Source organism: Zootoca vivipara, chromosome Z1, assembly GCF_965207765.1.
Source record: "Zootoca vivipara chromosome Z1, rZooViv2.hap1.1, whole genome shotgun sequence".
Taxonomy (NCBI): domain Eukaryota; kingdom Metazoa; phylum Chordata; class Lepidosauria; order Squamata; family Lacertidae; genus Zootoca; species Zootoca vivipara.
Genome location: NC_142583.1, coordinates 70,507,991 through 70,528,934, shown reverse-complemented (window position 1 = coordinate 70,528,934; position 20,944 = coordinate 70,507,991). Strand labels below are relative to the sequence as shown.

Sequence of the window (20,944 nt, the reverse complement as noted above, 5' to 3'; positions counted from 1 at the left end):
CTAAGGGAAAGTGAGCCAGAAAGTTCAATGGTATTTTTGATCCAGGAGGCTGAGAGCTGCGAGGCCAAGGAACATATTTTTGTAGATTAGGAGGAGCACCTGAAATGCTTTGACTCTGCTGCCTTCTCCCTCTTTCGCTAGGAACCAAGTAAAGAAAAAGCTAATGGTTTTGAGATTACCCAGAATTATTGCCCTGCTGACTTTGAATTAAGCCAACTTTTGATTTCCACCTCAGATCCACAAGAATGTATCAGTTTGTGTGTGTGTGTGTGTGCGCACACATGCAGTGTGAAAGAGGTTTGTGTTCTCGTAAAACATAAGCCCATACACAGGGAAATGGTGGCCAGTATTTCAGTGCATGCCAAGAGAAGAGGGAGACACAGTCAGCAACTGCATTGTTGTGTAGGGCTTTTGCTAGCTTCAGAGAGCTATGTAAGATGCTGTGTGTGTGTGTGTGTGTGTGTGTGTGTGTGTGTGTGTGTGTGTGTGTGTAAAGCAAGAAGATAGACGTTGAGCTCTTGCACAGAAAAGAAAAAATATATTGCTTTGTACAACATGTGGGTAAAAACGAATCATTCCAGAAATCCAGGAATTATGGTGAGGCTTCCATAAAAACTTAAATAGGGTATTAAGAGATGATCTAGATTTTATTCTTCGGTGTGTAAACTGATCCCCATCTTGCCTAAAGAAAAACAGCATCCAGGTTATAGTTTTGTTAAATGCTGCCCTCTCCTGGCTTTTCCAAGTTCAGCTGCTTAATCAACTTGGGTCCCTGCCACATGGGAGCATCTCCCAGCAAGGCACATTCAAGCAGCCATAGATGCTCATGGCAGGACAGCTCCACCCCTTTGAAACAAGAGCTTGGCCTGCTTCTCCACATGACTAGTTCGACCCCCGCGTGTGCTGGACAGTCCAGCATCACACACAACTGTGTTGTCGCTAGCCATGCATCCTTTTCCTGGGATTAAGGAACAACATTTGCAATGCACACGTTATCAGCTGAACAGATAATAATGCGCACTCCCCTTGCAACAGACTGAGGGCTGCTCACGTTCCAAAGCAGCAAAAACCTGGGCACAGTTCATCTTAACTGTATTGTTTACAGCATATTCTATTTCTTCCCCCCACCCCACCTCCAGCTACGAGCTGCTGCAAAAGCAAAGTTTGGTGCTAACAGAAATTGCCCCACAGCAAGAGCCCGGTGGCGACCTGATATTGCACACACGGCTTATCACAGCAGTGCTGGCTGCCATCTGTATGGGGAATTTGAGATAATGAAAACCAGAACCGCCTGCTACCATTTTTAGGTAGCCCTGCCTCCATTTTGCCCCGAGATTTTCCGGGGACAGAGCCACATGCAGAACCTTGGCACAGCTGTGCCACAGGGAACTCTGCTGGAGGCTTCCCTGGGGAACCTGTTTGCAGTATAAATGCCTAAGTTAGTATAAATACCTAACTTAAGCTTTGTGAGTGAAAGCTCAGAGGCTGAGCGCCACTGTCTCCCCTACAGTGAGTGAGCCAGAGTGGGGCAGGCAATGAACCTTCAGCATTAACTGCAATTGTGTAACCCAAAAGGTTCTAATGGTTTCAATTGTTGTTGTTTTTTTAAAAAGCATGCTATCTTAAAATGTTGACAGATCTGCTTTCACAAATAACAGGGCTTTTTGTCTGCTTACTTGAACTTCTAAATGAGACTTACCTAGATCATAGGCCATGAAATCTGAAGAAAAGCACTTGGCCCCATGGCTCATAGAAGTGTCATTGTGGGTGTTTCCTCCAAACACCAGCATGGTCCCACTAATGATCACAGCAGAATGCAGGTACCGGGAGAACTTGCTGTCTCTGAGAATTGTCCTGCGGATATATAACAAGAAATGGGATTTCAAAGGCTGCCCATGCCCTAAATGCTCCAAGTGTCTTCAAAAAGAAGAGCGAAGGCAGCGATGCCTGAAAACAAGCCACAGGAATGGAGTACAATTATTTCAGAGGTAGCACAGAAAAGATCCAGGGTCCAAGGACAAACGCAGAGGTTGCAAAGCCTGTAGGTGCCATAGCACCTGTAAAGGTTTTTATCGGTGGCTCTGGGCAGATGCCCCAGACTGTGAGCTTTCATTTCTAGTTTTGCATTGTACCACACACCACATGGCAGTCTTTCCGTATTATGCCATGCCCCCCCCCTTTCAAAATAGTAGCTATTTTATTGCTGGCACTCCCCAGCACTCTCTCACAATTCAAAATGTCCCCACTAATCCATAAAGGTTGGCAGCCCCTACTTGTGACGAAAATTCAAACGGCAAACCCGAAAGGTACGTGGGGAACAAATCACATTTTCAAATACTGATAACAAATGCGTAAATGCAACACAGTGAAGAAAAAGCAAAACCGGGAATAAAAATACAGGCAATAAAATAAGTAAAATCGCCATCACATGCAACCAGCATACAGCCCCGCATTGACCCACTGCTTGCCCAGGCCCTTGCTAATAAAAGCTGCTCTTTTTTGCCATAGGGAGAGAAAAGAGAAAGCATCTGCGAGCTCATCAACTATATGCTTCCTTCAGAGCTCTTCTCTTGAATAGGAAAGAGAATGTGTTGGTCCAAGACTCTCAGCAATAATAAGTTATAGTACAGAGGCTTGCCGGGGGGGGGGGGGAGGCAAGGAATGACAGAGTGAGAAACTTGCCCTGTACTGTTGGCTTTCTGGTCAAATCTACTTTTAGGGGTAGAATTTGCACAGAGACTGGTGTCAGAGCAAATTAGACATCACAGTGGCAGATCCATTTGTCATAACCAGCCCATGTGGGTAAGGTGGGGGGGGGGTGCTAAACCGTTTCCCCACTCATGATTTCCCCACTGAAACGGCATCCCTACGGTTTTCCCCTCCAGCTAGGGCTCCGAAACTAAGAGCAGCTCCCATCAGTAGAAGATCAGCTGGGGTAATATGTTTTGGGGAAAGTGGGCAGACAAGCATGGGCAGGATTCAACCTTCTCTTGCTCCCATCACCTAGGAATCTGCTTTTCAAGGGTCTGTGCCTAGTTGGACCCTGAGGTGCCATTTTACCTTTCCCTACAAATGAGTGGGGAGCAGGGATCTGTCTAAATAAAAATATGCGTATGTCCCTTGGTGTTGCAAATTTAACTGCACAACCCGTGCATAATTTAAAGAGAACCTATCGACTCACTTAAACGTGGTCTGCTAGTTAAAACAAAGGCTATAAAATATGCATTTCCCATAGTCCTCCCTTTGCCTTCAGCCAAATATCTTAATTAACTCAATCAATCTCCAAAACCCTTCCTAACCACTGTGTACGGTGGTCCTCCAAGTATGTTACATTTATTCAAGATATGGTTGACATATTCACCACCGTTTCCACATAGGAAGCTGCCATATACAGAGTCAAAGCCTGGGTCCGTCTAGCTCAGGACTGTTTACACTGACTGTTTACAGCAGGGGTCGGCAAACTGAGGCCCACGGGCTGGATCGGTCCCAATTGACTTCAGGATCCGGCCCACAGACTGTCGGTGGATCAGCATGGGGATTCTGTTTATTCAGGCTGCGCCACTTTTTCCCCTGCACCATTCCATTCCACACACACACACACACACCGCGGCGGAGCCACCTCCCTCCCTCCTCCTGCCTTCTCCCCGCCTTGCCTAGAGAAGGAAGGGGGCTGGGCTGAGCTGCCTGAGCGCCATTTTAAGCAGCCCCTCTCCGGAGCCAGCCCTTTCGCACCGCTCATCTTCCCTCCACCGTTGCCGCCATTGCTGCCGCCCTGGTGCTCCTGTGGGCCAGAGAGCAGAGCAGATGAGCTCGCTCTGCCTACCCATGAGAAGCAGCAGCAGCGGCGGTGGTGACGGTGGCAGCGCCTAGAAGGTAAGTGCAGCGGCTGGGGCTGGGGGGTGGGGAGGAGGACTACTTGCACCCCTCGTCTCTTCTTCCAGCTCCCCCCATCCCCGGTGCCGCTTCTCCGGCCCACCACAAGGTCTGAGGGACAGTGGACTGGCCCGTAGCTAAAAAAAATTGCCGACCCCTGGTTTACAGGCTTACAGACAGGGAATCTCTATCAGTCCTACCTGGAAATGCCAGGAGCTTCTGCATGCAAGGCAAGATGCTCGACCACTGAGCCCTCTCCACATGGTCTCATGGTGGGTGGAGCAAGGGCTCTTTCAAACATCCAAAAATACTGCTAAACAGTCAAAATGGATTCAGGTTTGTTTGTTTTTGCTTATTTCAGCAGGGGTCGCCAACACGGTGTCCTCCAGGTTCTTTGCAACTACCATTCCCATAAAGCACCAGATGCAATGGCCAGTGGACGGAAATGATGGGAATTGTAGCTTTGGAGGGCAACCTGTTGGCTGACTCTGTATTACAGAAACATTTCCCCAACATTTAAAGTTTTTAAGATCAGCTTACAGTAGATTCCAGCATTAACTAGAGTGCCGGGACTCTTTAGGTGGCCACAGAAGGCTGCAGATTTCAAAGTGAAAATAGATTTAAAGTATACCTACCACCTGCCCTTATTGACTTCATACTGGTATAAATCGTCTGTTAGTCTGTACTTGTTGGCACTGAACGCCTTGTAACCTCCGTGAGCGTAGATGGACTTGGTGTTTGGATCATACACGCTGCTGTGGCCATAGCCTCCTTGAACTAAGGCTCCCGTTGTTTGCAAAATATTCCATGTATTTGTGGCTGAGAGAGAATGAGAGGCAGTTATGAAAGTGCCCTGCTTAATCGGCAGGTGTCATATGTTCCAGCTCAATCGCTACTAACAGCAAGGATCATCCTCTTTACAGAAATCCTCCCCATTATCAAATAAGAAAGCCCCTCCGGTTCACAGCTACTTTCAGCAGACATTCACTGGCTGTGGAATCCCTCAGGGTCTAGGCATGGATGTTTCCCAGAAACAAATAAGAAATGCAATTCAAGCTGGCTTACATACTGGCAAGATGAAACTGAACTTTAATTTATACATTACAAATATATAGGCTGCGTACATAATTTAAAAATTGCTACCTAACCCAACGCCAGGGGATATGAATTGTCAGGAATTTGATTTAAAAATGAGAGCAGGACCACTACCCCATCACAAGCAACAAATACCCAGCTCGGAAGGATTTACAATCTCATCAGATCAACAAGACTGAGATTGCCCAGGGGGTGGCAGGGGGGTGGCGAGAAGGGAACAGAACTTGAAAAGGCACATGAGCATCAAGGATCTGGGAAGGAAGAGGCAAGTGATGAAGGAAATGAACACAAGGTAAAGGCCGCAACAGGGGTAGAAACCGTGAAAAATTGTAGGTATTTGAAAAAGAGAAAAAAAGTGTTACCTAGCCCTCTGCAGGAGGAGATGACAACATACACATACAGAAGGATGACCAAGCAAACGCAATACGATAAAAAAAATAAACAGGGCAAACATGGAGCATTAAATGGAGCTTCCCCTTTCTTCCTACTGCAGCCCCCTCATTCTACCCCCATCCCACCCCAAAATCTGCTCTAGAGAGCTCCCCATGGAGATGTTGGGGGGCAAGCAGAAGCCACAGGGGAAATGGAAAGGAAGGGAACATCCCATGGCACAAGTAAAATGCTTTTCTGCTCACGCACAGATGTCATTTGATGCAACCCAGTGTTGAAACTGAAGGTATAATTGGAATTATCAAAAAGTGGGGGGGGGGGGAATGGTAAAGCAGGAGCTTTAGAGAAGGAAAGGGGACAGGTGGAAGAAGGAAATTTGTCCATTAGCGCCGTCTTATGTAAGATGTTCCTCTTTGCTTCTTTACAAATGATAGGTTGAGAGTCACTGTCAAAGCAATACCCACCCAGGTTGTATTCCTGCACGTTGCTGATGTATCCATAGAGAGGGCAATGCCCAAAGATGACCAGCATCACAACCGTGCCGTCATCCCGCGTGACAATGTGGGCTGAGTGGCCAACGACAGCGTATTGCTCCTTGGTCTTTGGGGTCACGTGAACCCAGGACTGGTTTGCGATATGAAACACCCAGAGCTCACTGGTCACATTTCCAGATTCATCTATCTTGCCTCCATACATGTAGATTTTATTCTGTGGGGGGAGGGGTAAAGGTTTATTTCACATTAGAATTCATTGCTTTTTTAAAAATGACCCAACAAGAAAACAAACTCATAAGCACTTCAAACAGCACTCCTAGCAAAGAAAGAAACAAAGAACTTGAATTTGCACATACCTGCACATCACAGAATGAATGTTCTCATACAATCATTTCCGCCATTCACCAGCACACGTGAAAAGCTACCAGCATTCTAATAAATGACCCAGCATCTACCCAGCTTTAGCCTCACACCCATCTTTCACCAGTTAATATCAGCATTTAACAGAAAATGTTCCAAATAGTGAAGAAATGAACTAATCTCAAGCATTCTTCTGCATATTACAATTTCACCTAATGGCATGGAAAACGATCCCGTTCCTCCCATATTCTGCCCCTAAGTGTGGAAGTCTCAAATGCCAGGGTGCCGGGGGTTCAGGAGATGCGTGGAAAGCAGTCAAGAGAAAACAAAATCATATGGGGGAATAACATCCCTCCCTGGCCCCAATGGGCTAACAACTGAGGCACCACAAATCACATGGCAAGCTTGCCCCGCTCTATGACAGACCCAGGGAATCTGTCCCTCAACCCCGCAACTTTAGCATACAAAGCCACTATGCAAGATCAGGAGGCCTGGAGGGAAGTGTCATTCGAATGCGGACGACACTCAGCTCAGTTCTCCTGTCCTCTGAGTTGGGTGAGGCTGTGCAAGTGCTGAACTGGTGCCTGGATTCAGAAATGGGCTGGATGCAGGCCAAGAAACTGAGGCTCAGTTATGACAAGGCAGGCATGGCAGATAAGTAGCTGCTGTGTCCAAGAATTAGCTGCACAATCTGTTCTACATGAGACTGCACTCCCCCTGGTGTGCCGTTTGGGGGCAACTCCTGGCTCCAGAATTGTCACATAAGGCCTTAGTAGCACAGAGTGCTGCCCATTGCTTTCAACTGTTTTGCCAGCTGTGGCTGTTCCTGGACAGCAATCGTCTTGCCACAGTGACCCGTTGTCTGGTAACCTCCCAACTGGATCACTGCAATGCGTTCTACATGGGCTTGCCCTCCGAGACAACGCACAAGCTTCCAATTCACACAGGATGTGGCTGCCAGAATTTTAATTGGCACAGCCAGATGGACTCACGTTACACTGACTCTAAAGGACTTACGTGGCGGCTGGATCGCTTCCAAGGCAATTTGTCTTTAAAACCCTCCAATATCTGAAGGGCTGCCCTTTTCTGGCCCATATCCTAAGATCTTCAGATGAGCTTCTGTGCACCTCTGCCAGGTAAGATTTGTTGTATATCAACAAGGAAGAGAGAGCCCTTTAGAATGCCCTCCCTACAAGGCTGGCGCAAGCATTCTAATCATTTCAGCACGAGGTAAAAACTTATTTGCACAGGTGCTTCAAAGGTGCTTAGTCAAGTTGGCCGTGTTTTGTTTCTAGTTGCCTTTTAAGTATCAAATGGTGAATACTCTATTTTTTTGGCACGTTTAGTTTTGTTTATGCTTAATGTGCATCACCCTGGTATCCTTAAGGAGGAAGGACAGTGTGAAGATTAATAATCACTGTTTGTTTAAGTCCTTCTCTCAATTTCCAGTCCAAGCTCAGTAACTGCAGCATCATCCTTCCACCTACGGATCACCCCCATTTCTTTATAGTGTGCCACATGAATTGCCTTCCATGCCACGCTGCCTTAAACTGGGCTCCTAAGGAAATTCTTCCATTCTGTGACTGACTCCCGTTGTACTTCTTGAAGCAGAATTAAATTCAAGGCTCGTTTTCCTTCTTTTGCTGAATGCACTGCATTTATCCCATTTCATACTGGAATTAATCCATGAATCGCCATGGACAGAGCACTGGATTTGGGGTGGAGATACCTGGATTCAAATCACTACAGTAGAACCTCTACTTACGTCCCACTCTACTTAGGCCCGTTCCAAGTCATGACCGCGGCAAACCCGGAAATAAACACTGGGTTTGCCACGATTTGAGCACACGCAGAAGTGGCTGCCGCCGTCTGCACATGCACAGAAGCACAACAGCGCTTCTACCAGCAACCCGTTTCACCATAAGGACGGGCCTCTGGAATGGATTGTGGTCGTGAGTACAGGTTCCACTGTACTTCACTACAAAACCCACAAGAACTTAAGAGTGAGGGGTTCTGCATCAGACCAAAGGCCCATCTAATCCAGCATCTCGCTTCTCACCTTAGTCACCATCAAGGTGCCTTTGTGCCCTGCTTCAGAGGATACAACTTCCTCTCATGGTTGCTCCCCATAAAAGCTTACACACTGGTGCAACGCCTCTGAACATGGGGGTTGAATGTAGACAACAGAACTAATGCCCATTCATAGGCCTCTCCTCCATGCGGATTTTTAAAATACCCTATTAGAACCATACACTCTAGTGGTAGTTATCACATCTTATCTTGTGGCAGGAAGTCACTTTCGTGGCATTGCTCAAGCCTCTCCTCCTCAGCCTAACCTGAATAGAGGAAGGAGCAGCTGCATCCTCTGGTTGGAGGAATACCGAATAGTTGGAGGAATACCAAATTCTATTAATAAGAAAGCCTATCAAAGCTCTTTAGTCTGCTCTCATCTCACTATTTCTTAAGAGTCACCAAATAACAGATTACACCCAAAGATGAGCCCTCACTGATCTGCGTCGTGTCCCACCAACACTATCAAGAGAACGTACAACTTGGGCGGTTGCCAAAACAGACGTGGAATACTGAATTCTCCTCCTCCGGGTTTCTACTGGGAGAAGAGTTTGCCCAAAGCAGGCCCAGAATTTCAAACAAGATTGGAAACGCAGCCTCAATAGTTCTAATAATAGTTCGATCGATTTTATTGTTTGCAGCGAATGGCCATTACAAGACAATGTGAACACAAATCGCAGCCTCAATAACTTCAACAGAAGTCACCTACTTCGTGTATGTCCAGGGAATGCCCATATCTGATCACAACTGCATTCACGCTGCTGTTCAGGGGCAGCCATTCTCCGGAAAGAAGATTATACCTGCATAATGAAAAGGGCAAAATACACTGATGTATCCCTTTTGCACGCCGAGCACAAAGCTGCTATTTATACTTCTCATAATGCATATGGGACAAGAATAGGGCAAACACAGTAAAAATGCTAAAAGGGGTGTTTAATGATCAAACTAGCACACGGATAAAACAAAAAGTGATTTGACTCCAGTGCTTCAGCTGACAATATAAGGGACTGCATTTGTTGTGGTTCTTTGATAGAGAAAACAGACCCTCAAATTGAATTCAAGCGCAGCAGAAACAAGAGGAATGCCTTTATTCCTTTTTGTCCAGCACCATCTTCAAATACTCTCCCTGCAGATGAGTAAGGACTTTCTTCATGAAACTTTTTTACCCTGGAGTTTGGTGGCTGTAAGCCAGCTCCAGATACAATCCTGTGAATTGCCACCTATTTGGCCTGCCTTGATTGACCTCAGCTGTATTAGTTTAATGAAGTACAGTGGTACCTCTACTTACAAATAACTACTTACAAATTTTTCTACTTACAAATGGAGCTCCGTCCGCCATCTTGGATGCGGATTAGATAGGATTTTTTCTACTTACGAATTTTTAGATAGAGTTGCTTCGACTTACGAATTTTTTCTCCCAATGCATTCCTATGGGATTCGACTTACAAAATTTTTTCGACTTACAAATGTGTGTTCGGAACACATTAAATTCGTAAGTAGAGGTACCACTGTATAGCCAATACAGAGAGACAGTGAAAGGCATACACACGATTAAGAGGCTCCCATGGCACCCTTTACCTGTAGCTTGGGAGACACTCCTTCTGCAAGCAGGTGCCAGGCTTCGAAGGTTGCACCAAGGTGTCTCAACAATTACATGCAAAGCTGGCCATGCAAGTTTCCCCCATGGAACTGGCATCCTATCAGGGAGAGGAATTGGGACCACAGAAGACATCTATGCAACTAGGAACACGCACATGACTGCATCATTCGAGCACAGTTCTTCAGCTTTGTCTTAGTCCTCGTTACTGATAGCCGAGTCTTCCCCCATGCCCCCCTTCCTAAGCAGTTAAAGGTGCCAGGCAGGCCCCTGTAACTGCTTAGGAAGGGACCATGGAAGAGGACTCAGCCATCAATAACAGGAGTGAGAGGACAAAGCCGAGCTGCTCCTTCCACAAGGTAACCTGAAAACAAGAGGACCTGTCTACAACATCCACCTGAAAACAAGAGGACCTGTCCACCTTCACTGAAGCCACAGAAACTCACTGCCACACATGGTGTCCAGCTGCGACTGAAGCAGCACCAGGCATTGCAGAAGTCACAGGGGAAACAGAGATGAAACAAAACACAGGAAATGACAGAGAATGGAGGTAGACAAGGGGCAGAAAGCCTAGCTTTGCATTTTGCAGACAGAGCCCATAAAGAAAGTTCCTAATGACACATCTTCTTCTGCCACCAAGAAGGAGCTTTACTGAGGGAGAAGGCAGGAAGGAGCCAGGCCCTTCTGAGCATATGCCCTTTCCACAAAAACCTTTCCTCCTAGCTCTAGAAGGTTTCGAACCTTGCTCTACACAGCCACAAAACCCACGTGCAAGACTTCAGGGAGATCACCAAGTACCACCATCTTTTAAGGAAAGGGAGAGCACAAGGCAAGAAACAGCTTAGCTGTACTTCAGAAGAGCAGGGGGAGAGCAGAGCCAGCACTGTACTAAAGTCAAACGGTTGTCTGTTACACATCCCAACATCTTGGTTCCCTCTAAATTTAGCACAGGTCAACACAAGAGCACAGTGAAACCCCTCACTACCATTTCCCATTAAAACGTTTTGAAGTTTTGTTTGTACTCACGCCAAAACCATTTGAGCATCTGTGTGGTTGAACATGTAACCACCAACTACCCACATGACATCATCTTGGACTACGGCTTTATGAGACGCTCTAGGAAGTTTGGGGGTGTAGAATTCCTCCTGAGTCCAGAACGACTGGTTTGCTGGAACAGGTACTGAGCAGTCTGTACCTAGGAGAAGCAAAACTGAATGTGTCTAGAACAGTATTACGTACTTTCCAGCACTCAAGAGCTACATTTATATTGACAGGCATTTATAGGCAATAAGCTCTAATAAGGATGGGGAGGGAGAGGGGACCTGAATAAAGAAAAGGAGCTTTGAGAGGTACAGATAAGAAGGGACTAGGGGGAGGAAGTATAGAAGCAGAAGAAGAATGGAAGAAATAACAGAAATTTCCACCCAAGGAGCAGAACAAGAGTTGCCAAGGAGCTTGGGGAAGCAGGATGAGTAAATCCAAATATCGATAGCTGAAGCTTTGGGTGCAAACTTTGACGGGATAGGCATTAGCGGCTATCCGAGTATGCAGGTAAAGGTAAAAAGGTAAAGGACACCTGGATGGTTAAGTCCAGTCAAAGGCAACTATGGGGTTGCAGCGCTCATCTCACTTTCAGGCCAAGGGAGCTGGCATTTGTCCACAGACAGCTTTCTGGGTCATGTGGCCAGTAGAAGTAAACTGCTTCTGGCGCAATGGAACACTGTGACGGAAACCAGAGTGCAGGGAAATGCCATTTACCTTCCTGCCACAGTGGTACCTATTTTATCTACACGCACTGGCGTGCTTTCAAACTGCCAGGTAGGCAGAAGCTGAGACAGAGCAACAGGAGCTCACATCAAACTGGAGAAAAAAAAATGCCAGCACCATTCAAATCCTTGCTAAGCATTGCAAACTCTAAATCACAAAAGGGCATTTGCCACCTACCTTGCCAGCCTGAGTTGCAAACGCATCCTTGGGTACCATTCACATTGCACAGCCCTCTCTCTGGGGAGCCACAGTCGTCTGGGCAGAATGGAATGTCACAGGCTTCTCCTTTCCAATGTTCTGAACACTCACATTCAACCACTTTGCTGCTGTTGGTGGCCCTGCACTCCCCTCTGCCAGAGCAGTTATGAGGGCACACATCAAAGCTGCAGACAGAGAATCAGGAAAAGGTCATATCAAAGATTGGTTGTCACAGCGCTGGGAAATGGAGAGTGGTAACAGCAAACGACCAAGACTCATGCCAAATAGGATCAGGTAACTAGCAGTTTTACTGCTCCCTTGGGAGGAACGTCCGGAGAGAAATCCAGTATGTCATAGTAAATTTGGGGGGCAGGGAGAGAAAAAAAGAAAAGAATGCAATACAATTTTGCCCTTTAATCAACAAAATTATGCTCGGAGAAAGGATGGTGAAAGGACAGAACTCTTCCAGATTTCAAAACATGTTTCTGGAGACTTAGTGCACAGAATCAGAATGTTTTCAGCCTTTGGAGTTAATGATCTGAGTGTAAGGGTTTGATAGGCAGAACCCAGAAAAAGTAGCCAGACAAGGAGCATCTGCAGAGCTACAAAACAGTGGGCTCATGGAGGTAACATGGCTGTGCTCAGGTGAGGGGAGGTGAAATGCTGTATTCAAGAGAGATAATGGTATGATTGTGGATTATTATTAGTCATTAAATTTATTAGTCTCTTTTTTGCCACTTTTTGATGTGATTTATTGATTGTTTACGACCACTTCTGTAGTTATGGAAATCTGTTCATGTGGTAAGCCACCTTGAACATGGTTTTAATTATGGAAAGGCGGCATACAAATAAATGATGGTGAGATCATGTGGTCCTCATCTGTTAGGAGGCTGGCTTAAGTTCTCCCGTCTAGGAGATCTAGATCAGTAACAACTTGTACACCAAATCACTTTCTTCAGCTCTGCTGAGCCAGGGCAGCTGGTGCATTCATGGGGTATTGTTCAAGCAAGGAACTACAAAAGGGTCATTTAGTTCACCGCAGGGCACATACATGCCTTATTCGTAAAATATCCAAGGTTCAATCCCCAGCAAATCCAGTTAAGAACAATCAGGTTCCAAGTAATGGGTAGGGGAAAGTCTGCCAAGAGCCTAGAAAGCTGCTCCAGTTAGAGAAGACGCTACTGGCCTGGACTGCCAAATCATCTGTTGTTGTTGTTTAGTCGTTTAGTCATGTCCGACTCTTCGTGACCCCATGGACCAGAGCATGCCAGGCACTCCTGTCTTCCACTGCCTCCCGCAGTTTGGTCAGACTCATGTTGGTAGCTTCGAAAACACTGTCCAACCATCTCGTCCTCTGTCGTCCCCTTCTCCTAGTGCCCTCCATCTTTCCCAACATCAGGGTCTTTTCCAAGGATTCTTCTCTTCTCATGAGGTGGCCAAAGTATTGGAGCCTCAGCTTCAGGATCTGTCCTTCCAGTGAGCACTCAGGGCTGATTTCCTTCAGAATGGATAGGTTTGATCTTCTTGCAGTCCATGGGACTCTCAAGAGTCTCCTCATAATTCAAAAGCATCAATTCTTCGGCGATCAGCCTTCTTTATGGTCCAGCTCTCACTTCCATACATCACTACTGGGAAAACCATAGCTTTAACTATACGGACCTTTGTCGGCAAGGTGATGTCTCTGCTTTTTAAGATACTGTCTAGGTTTGTCATTGCTTTTCTCCCAAGAAGCAGGCGTCTTTTAATTTCGTGACTGCTGTCACCATCTGCAGTGATCATGGAGCCCAAGAAAGTAAAATCTCTCACTGGCAAATCATCTGACTTGGTATAAATCAGTTCCTTCTGTTCTTCAAGGTTTTGTACAGTGAAATACCAACTGATGCCACAAGATGGTGCTACAGTTTCTAGGATTTCAGATTCTGGAAATGTTTGTTGCTACATCCCAGAAACAAATGCTAGTTGCCATTCGTTCCATTGGTGTGTTTTAGATCCCAGTTCACTGCGTGTTTAAAGATCCCAGTTCAGTGTGTAAAGAATGAGAGATCACAAATTGGGAATTTGAAAGATCCAAATATAAGTAATAAATTTAACCTTTTTTTTAGAGCAGGGCCTGATACATTCTGCATTTGCCAGTAGAACAGGGGAGGAAACCTCTATCAATATACCAAACACAAAGTATAAAAACATAAATATGGTTAGCTATTTATGCTCCCCACAAGTCCAAAATAACCACTTGCCCAAACCTAACAGGGCAGAAACCACGCTATCGATGTATTTTCTTCAAATAAATGAAGTGCTGATTCAAGATGCAAGCTAAATCCACAAGGAGATATTGCTACAAAAACCAACTGCAAATGTTGCAGGGAGAAACTGACATGTGAATTTAAAGCAGTGCTTCAAAGCCTTTCATTTGGCACTCCTTGCATACCCGCAGCCGCAACTTACTTGTAGGTGATGTTAAATCCTGTCAAGTTATAAGCTGCATCGCTGAAGAAATGAAGGAGAGCATAACCAGAGGTGGCTACAACTTCTGGGACCGTCTCGTTGCTCTCCCTCTCAGGAACGATCAGGCCACTGTACAGGGAGAGACAAGGCAAGACGCAGCTGCATTAGGAGAGGGTTTCAGGAGCTGGAATAGGCAAAGATGCAGCATGGAAGACATTGTTATAGACGCAGCTTTAGATGGAAGACTCCACACAGTCCTATCAGTAGAAACGTTGGCCTACAGAGTAATATATGGAGACAAAAGCATAACATCTGACCGTCGAACAGTTTACAAATACCGTAAGTATCACTGAGTAGCACAATTTATACAACCTGCAGCACAAGCCAAACTGTGACTACTCTGAGTTAAGTCCTGCTGGATTCAATGGAGCTCACTTCCCGGTAAGTGGGGTTAGGACTGCAAGCCTTAAGTCACTAAAATTAAACGCTCATTCACCCGAGTCAATATCCGAATCATTTAATCTGGAGAATGCATCTGGTTTTAATTATGAAGGCAAGCATTAAAAAAAACCTCCCATCATCATCTTTAGATGGGCAAATATGCAACAATGCCTATTTAAAATCAAATCAAATGGATGGAATCCGCAAGAGCTATGGGGGTCACTTGCAAGAGCAACTAACAGGGATCAGTTATCTACCCCTGTATCTTGTCCATTTAAACCCCACCCCTTCCTTTCTCTCTCTGTCTCTCTCAAAAATCAGGAAGAGGTCAAAGCTATCAAAATCAAACATATTTTCAAACACCATTTATCTTCCTTTTGTACTTCTCAACAATGGAAAGGTCTCAACTAAAAATAAAGTGCTCCAAGTTGCAGGAGGCAAAACACTCAAGAATTCAACACACACATATATGGAAGGGAGGGAGGGAGTTTTCGTGTTGCATGTGCTCTTCAGGTGAAAGGCAGTATATAAATTTAATAAATAAAATAAAATAAAAATATTTCTCTCGGAGATAGCATGCCACCTAAGCATTGCCACAAAGTCGACCCCCAAAGGGAATGAAAGAGGACACACATTTGTATGTGCTAATTTGTGCTGGCTGTGGGTGGGCACCTCGCTGTGTCTTCCAATGGTTCTTCAGTTTTCAACCAGACAGTCCTTCAGATAAAGAGCTATTGGGCTGGTGCTTCTCAAACAATGCAAAAGGGTACTCATCTAATTAAGGGAGGGGATACTAGCTGAGAACTACAAACACACAAAATGAGAGATCAGAGCCCTTTTTTATTTATTCCATTTTTAGCCCACCCTTCATCAAGCAGGTGGTGCCAAGGTAGGGTACCTCAACTATAGAAACTAAGAAAGCAACAATTCCAATGAAAACAGTAAAGTAATATAAAAAACCGGCCAATTATATGTCTTGCTCACATCCGATACAGCACAGGATTCTGGAATTAGGTTGGTCCAAGTGCAACCTCTTGCTTGCTCATGACTGCCAGCCACGCACTTCCAGCTTACATCTGGACTGATTCACACAACTGTGGTGATCACAATGATGTTCTGCCTGATCAAAGCAAAGCCTGATCACACCCATAGTTCTGGGGCATAGGCAGACTTCCAGAAGAACTGACCTTCTCAGTGAATGGAGGTCCTTCCAGGCACAGAAAAGGTGCATGTCTCATAACGTGCAAATGGTATAGCTAAGGTGGGCCACGCATGGGGTGCAAGAGTCAGCACCCCACATCACACTCCTGATACAGCCTGTCCAATCTCGTCTACCACTTTCATGCAAATTGAATGCATTTTTTTTCCTGGTTAGAAATCCTTTGGCTAGACACCTGGTCTATGCAAGGTTCCAACAAACAAGAGAAAAATTATTGCCACTCAACTTTTGCACATTAAAGCATTAAGAGAAATAATTTTACACTTGATGCATCCTCATAGGGCTCAGGTGCCTAAAGATTAATTATGTATTTGTAGCCCTCTTATGCCTGTCACTCTAAAGTCAATGTTTCATCAAAGCTTAATGTCAAGTAAACCCAATTGTTCAACCAAGGAGCAGCTAGGAACAAGAAGTGCTTTGTTTTCCCATCACAGTGGAGAACTATTAAAACATCTCCAGGCCGTTGAAGTAGTTGTTCATAGACAAACCCATTGTAATAGCAGAGTTAACCAGTAAAATGCCAGGACTTTATTCTTCTAGAAGGAACCTGTTTGCCTGCCAGCCAAGATTCCAGAATGGGAAAATTACTTGACTACCCAGAATTTGCTATTTAAGGCACCAGAAGTTTCAGGTATCTACGGAGCAAAAGTCCAATGAGGTTGCTTTAGGCAGCTGTCAGGTTCCAGCTGCCATTTGAAGGGGTAAGCAACACGGGCAGTCAAGGGAGAGAAAAGGAGACTTAGACTGAGCTAAGCATGTCAGCCTTGATTCTTGCTCCAATGATGGCTTCGTACAATGCAACTGAATGACAGTAGATCCATCAGGCAGGGCGGGACTTTTAATGAAGTTGGGGCTTACAAGATGTCAAGGCAGTCAGTTGCCCAACTGTGTTTGTCATCAGTATCTACAACAGCACCTGGAAGCTTTAGGCCATATGAAGACCTCATCGAAAGAGTCAAGCTGTAGTCAGCATTGTACTACCTAGGGATCAGAATCCACTTTGTAGAAGCCAGCAGCAAATCAGATAGACAAGTGATGGGGAAGTTCATTATTCTTAGGCACCTGGGGGAATATCACAGCTTGCCTACTTGCAAAAAGAAATGCTTAAAAGTTTGTCAAGTGCATGAGCTGAAGACGCCAAACACAGAAACATCTGCTTAACCTTGCTCTAAATTAAGTTCACTTGAGCCAATTCTGGATTGCCAAACTGGCAAGTGTCAAAATGAACAAGTTCATCTCAAGATAAAACAGAAGGTAAAAGACTATTTCTATGTATAAAACTGTGTTTATCCCCAGGCAGTGATTTCTCGTTTTATGCCGTTTTGAAACGCACCGATTTTAAGCTTCCTGAAACCCCATTAATAAGAACAGCCAACTTGTATCCAGCTCACTTCAGCTTTACAGATGAAAATGCAATTCAAAGCAAGTACCTGCAAGATCTTTGCTAATGACTGGGGCGGGAGAGATCTATATTACTTTCCCAGATGAACCACTGCCTCACTATATGACATCTGGGCAAAGAAGAAGAAACAGAACTACTGTCAAGTTCTCTGTCTTGACCCCTTCCTAAAGAACCTGAATAAAAGCAACATGGAACCCAAGCGCATCTCCTGTCGAAATACAGAATTGTCAAGGCACCTGATGGGCAAGGGAAAAGGTTTTCAAGGCGGCCAAATCATGCATACCCATCACATTTGGCTGGAATCAGCCGAAGCACCAATGTGAGTCGAAATGAAAATTAGTGGAATGGCAGCACAGCACAGTGAAGACTGCTGTGCAAAGGCTTTTCCTGTGTTCACCACATGCACAGATATGCAAAGGGGTAGAAACTCAAGTAATGTGGGAACTACAAACAAAAAAAATCCCACATAATACTTTCCCTGTGTTTCCTGATCCTAGGACAGGAAAAAAAGAACCGCAGACTTTCAAGACAAAACATGAAGAATCACATCAAACGAATACGACATACCAATTAGTTTCACACTGTTCTCTGGGGCTTACCTAAAAGCAGCCAGTAATGGAGCATAAATTGAATCCCCATCATATACGTACAAGTGGTCCCAGCTGCATTCCGTCGCAAAATGATTAAAACGGAGCCTAAGGATCGAGTTCGGCCTGTGGGAAGAAAACAAGCAGCGTTATTTCCACAGGCCCTCAACCTATTGCTCTCCTTTGTAAGCAAAGCCACAGCTCGCCTCTAATGTTGTATCATCGTCTATTCTTTCAAGTTATTTTATTGTAATGCAATAAAAACTTACATCACCACTTTTTTGTAGTGAGCATTTCTTCCAAGTTAGTCCCATACAATAAAGGTAAAGGTAAAGGGACCCCTGACCATTAGGTCCAGTCGTGACAATAGGTTTTACTAAATCCTGAAGAATTAGCCAAAGCTAAAATTCTGCAGGCTATTATAATATCAACACAATGAGGAAATATTCCTATGTAAAAGCTAGGTGATGCTGACCAGCTTCATGCTATTGACAATAACTTGGCAGTTCGGACTCACAAAGGAAGGAAATATTATCAGAGCAGTCACACAGTGCCACTGTTGTGGGGCTGAATCTTTATAGACTGCAGGTGGGGGGGGGTGTCACACATTTTAACCCCCCACCCCAATATTAAAATGACGTGCACATTCAAAGATCTGATATTCTGCCTGAAAACGTCCAGTCCAACAATGGATGTATCTCAAAAATTTAGCACAGTCTCCTCACTTATACTCAGTTTTGCTCTCTTCTTTCACATCAAGGGCTGCAATGACATCTCCTAGCTAATTCAAGTATTGCAGACACAGGAATAAGGTTAACAACACAGGGGGTGCCTCTTCAATACAGGCAACTGCTTCTATGTAGAAATTTCGTTTGTGTAGATATATATATTCTGTCACATCTGACCCAACATATGTGCACAGTATCCAGCATGCCAGCATCCAGCCTAAAAATACCACAAAACATTATGACTGAACAAAAACATAAGCACCCTTCAAAAGGAATGGAACTATAAAAGCGCCATTCTTATTTTTTATTTTAAAAAAATCCTGCTAAAAAAACCACTAAAATCTGCTTGGGGGGGGGGATCAAATATCATTGCAGTTAAAGCAAGGAATTTGGCTGAAAGGTTGACAGAACCTCTGAAGGTCTATCTGAATAAATGTGAATTTGGGACAGAATCAGAGAAGTCCCAGCTTTCATTGGGGAAATGCCAGGTTTTGTTTCCTTGCACAAGAGGAAAAGTCATGAAGTATGCTGCCTCTTGCCTTTGGCACAATATCTGAACAGCTAGGCTGCAACCCACAAGTTTAAGCTTGAGGAATAACAATACAGTGGTACCTCGCTAGACGAATGCCCTGCTAGACGAATTTTTCGCTAGGCGAATAGTTTTTGCGATTGGAGGTTGCCTCGCAAGACGAATTAGTTTTGTGAAAAAATTGTCTAGCGAATCGCGGTTTCCCATAGGAATGCATTGAAATTCAATTAATGCATTCCTATGGGCAAAAAAAATAAAATTAAAAATTCAATGCATTCCTATGGGATTCGCAAGACGAATTTTTCGCAAAATGAATTGACTCACAGAACGAATTAAATTTGTCTTGCGAAGCACCACTGTAATTGTTTTCCTCTCTTTTGCCAACCCAAGGAGAATAGTAGTTATGATCAGAAAGCCGAATCACCAAGTTATTGGTATTTTTTAATTATGTCACCCGATACAACTCACATCTTGCCCTATTTCTGCTGATGCTGAACCACAGCCTGAAGAAATGGGTGGTGAGAGGTCCTCTGGGGCTTAATCCTCACAGCTCCATTCCGAATGACAGGCTGTAGTCTTTGCTATAGACCAGGAAGAAGTCTGATTCCCCAAAGTAAAGCGAGATGGATGCCGTTTTTGTACGGACTGGACCAGACCGTGGCCTATGAGCTGTTCTTAAATTTGGTAAGAATTCTCATACCAAAAAACAGCAACATAACACTGTTGGAATGCAAAATTAGGGCCAGTTTCAATAATTGTTCAAGAGCAATTCTTTCCTGTTTAGCAACTGGACAGCAAAAAAAAAATAAGCCAACTGGGAAAGCAGTTAAAAACATCATGATGTAGCTACATGCAGGCAAGATTACTGCCAAATTCCATCCTGTGAATATTAAAGTGTTTGCTACTTACCTTCCCACAATAAGCCATGTGCATTTCGTTTTGTATTTATAATTTCCAGGTCCATCTGTTACATACCCCGAACTTCCAGTAAGCCTGTGAAGAGAAACTAAAAATGTAGCATCCCATCATGATTTAGCACTTCTTTTATTTTATTTGTAAAAAAAACGTCAATACAGCCAATACATTATCCTTATACTCTCATAATTATCCTTCCCCCCCTTTCAGCAAAGTGTTGTCATCTCTTCTTGCCAAAGTGTTTTAAAAGTATCTCTTCACACCCTTTGTGGAAACGTTAAACTATTGCTAGAGATGGGGGTTTTTATTCTGTGATACTAGAGATCCTAATGTGGATTTTGATTACAAAGTATTTAAAAGGGACCTCAAGCATCCGGCATACAGTTACAGTTTTCAGAAAATCCATTCTATCTGTCCCCAGATTCACTAGCAATAAAGTCTCTCCAAAGTTAGTATTCTGAGATTTTCTGGGGGCATACAAATTCAGAATTTCTACTGAGGGTAAAAATTCAGAGTCAAGGAGTACATGTTTTTTCTCATCATTATCACCATGAAGCAAACCAAGGGTGCAAACCTGCATCACCCAACACAGAATGACATCCAATTAAGTCATAGCAGAACAGACCCATTGATTCCAACATTTCTGCTGTGAGTATTACTTAGCTGGATGTCACCTGCTACTTAGAATTATACCTGTTTAACAGGGGCAAACAACTGTTAGAAGTCTGGCATGACTATTATGATTGACCAGCTTTCTAGGAAACTATCACACCACAGCCTCAGTCCAAATTAGCTGGCTGCAAAGAAGTTAAACAAAACATACCCTTTGGAGCA

General features: G+C 44.5%; 1 protein-coding gene across 2 annotated transcripts in view; it reads right to left on the bottom strand.

The window, feature by feature from the left end:
- The window catches only part of ATRN (attractin), a 153,275-nt gene that overhangs the window by 81,637 nt on the left and 50,694 nt on the right, over nucleotides 1–20,944 (bottom strand). For both annotated transcript variants that reach the window (XM_035101162.3, XM_088661154.1), the window contains exons 2-10: nucleotides 20,105–20,188; nucleotides 17,951–18,064; nucleotides 14,290–14,418; nucleotides 11,824–12,029; nucleotides 10,906–11,074; nucleotides 8,992–9,082; nucleotides 5,823–6,066; nucleotides 4,509–4,692; nucleotides 1,700–1,854 (exon numbers count right to left, since the gene is read on the bottom strand). In XM_035101162.3, the coding sequence (XP_034957053.3) occupies nucleotides 1,700–1,854; nucleotides 4,509–4,692; nucleotides 5,823–6,066; nucleotides 8,992–9,082; nucleotides 10,906–11,074; nucleotides 11,824–12,029; nucleotides 14,290–14,418; nucleotides 17,951–18,064; nucleotides 20,105–20,188 (1,376 nt within the window). The remainder of the gene's footprint in view (nucleotides 1–1,699; nucleotides 1,855–4,508; nucleotides 4,693–5,822; nucleotides 6,067–8,991; nucleotides 9,083–10,905; nucleotides 11,075–11,823; nucleotides 12,030–14,289; nucleotides 14,419–17,950; nucleotides 18,065–20,104; nucleotides 20,189–20,944) is intronic.